This window comes from Micropterus dolomieu, unplaced genomic scaffold (genome assembly GCF_021292245.1).
Source record: "Micropterus dolomieu isolate WLL.071019.BEF.003 ecotype Adirondacks unplaced genomic scaffold, ASM2129224v1 scaffold_224, whole genome shotgun sequence".
In the NCBI taxonomy this organism is placed as follows: Eukaryota; Metazoa; Chordata; class Actinopteri; order Centrarchiformes; family Centrarchidae; genus Micropterus; species Micropterus dolomieu.
Genome location: NW_025744216.1, coordinates 8,320 through 9,086, shown reverse-complemented (window position 1 = coordinate 9,086; position 767 = coordinate 8,320). Strand labels below are relative to the sequence as shown.

The following is a 767-nucleotide window of genomic DNA, read 5'->3' as shown; positions in this document are numbered from 1 at the left end:
CCCCCCCCCCTCCCCTCCCCCCCTCCCCTCCCTCCCCCCCTTCCCGACCTTTGGGGGGCTGCAGAAGTCTGGATCCCTGGAACAGGTGTCTCTTCTGGACAGGTAGGATCACCGTCTCCTTCAGCTCTGTGATCACCTCGTCCAGACCTGCGATGTCTCTCCACGTGATCTGAAACACACCGTCGACGCTGACCTTTAGCGATCGGTCTGACGCCGTTTCCTCCCGCCCTCTCTACCTGTCGGGGGTTTACCTGCATGCTCAGCGGGTCCACCAGGTGAGCGGCGATGCTCATCTCATATTCAGACAGCTTCACGTTCGTCACGCCGATCTGACGCATCAGCTTCTCGGCCTGAAAGACAAAAAATGAGCGTTCACCCAAAGGGTTAACCTTAAAGTGACCTCGCTGACCTCTCATCCTGCTTCTCACCTGTTTCTGAGCCTCCAACTTCTGCTTCCTGGTGGGGTCGATGGCGTCCACCATCCACTTGATGGTAAAGTAGGTGACGGCGCCGAATATGGTGAGACGGAAGAGCAGGCCGATGACCTCGTTCCTGCCCAGAGGGCGGGTGATGTTTTCAACTGGAACCTCCCTCAGCACCATCGTCAGGGTCAGCGGTGACAGGAAGTACACGCAGAGCTGCACGCCAACAACCACAGCAGCAGGTTCAGATTAAACCACGTAGTGCAGCAACGATCACCCAGTTACAGACTCAGCACCCTGCAGCGCAGATTTATCATGATTATTATTATTGTTTATTTTAATAAT

General features: G+C 55.5%; 1 protein-coding gene across 1 annotated transcript in view; it reads right to left on the bottom strand.

Moving 5' to 3' along the window:
* The window catches only part of atad1b (ATPase family AAA domain containing 1b), a gene marked incomplete at its 3' end in the record, with an annotated part of 4,233 nt that extends 3,517 nt beyond the window's left edge, over nucleotides 1-716 (bottom strand). The window contains 3 exon segments of the mRNA XM_046043355.1: nucleotides 49-169; nucleotides 252-350; nucleotides 429-716. Of these exon segments, the coding sequence (XP_045899311.1) occupies nucleotides 49-169; nucleotides 252-350; nucleotides 429-602 (394 nt within the window).
* Between the last annotated feature and the right edge of the window lie 51 nt (nucleotides 717-767).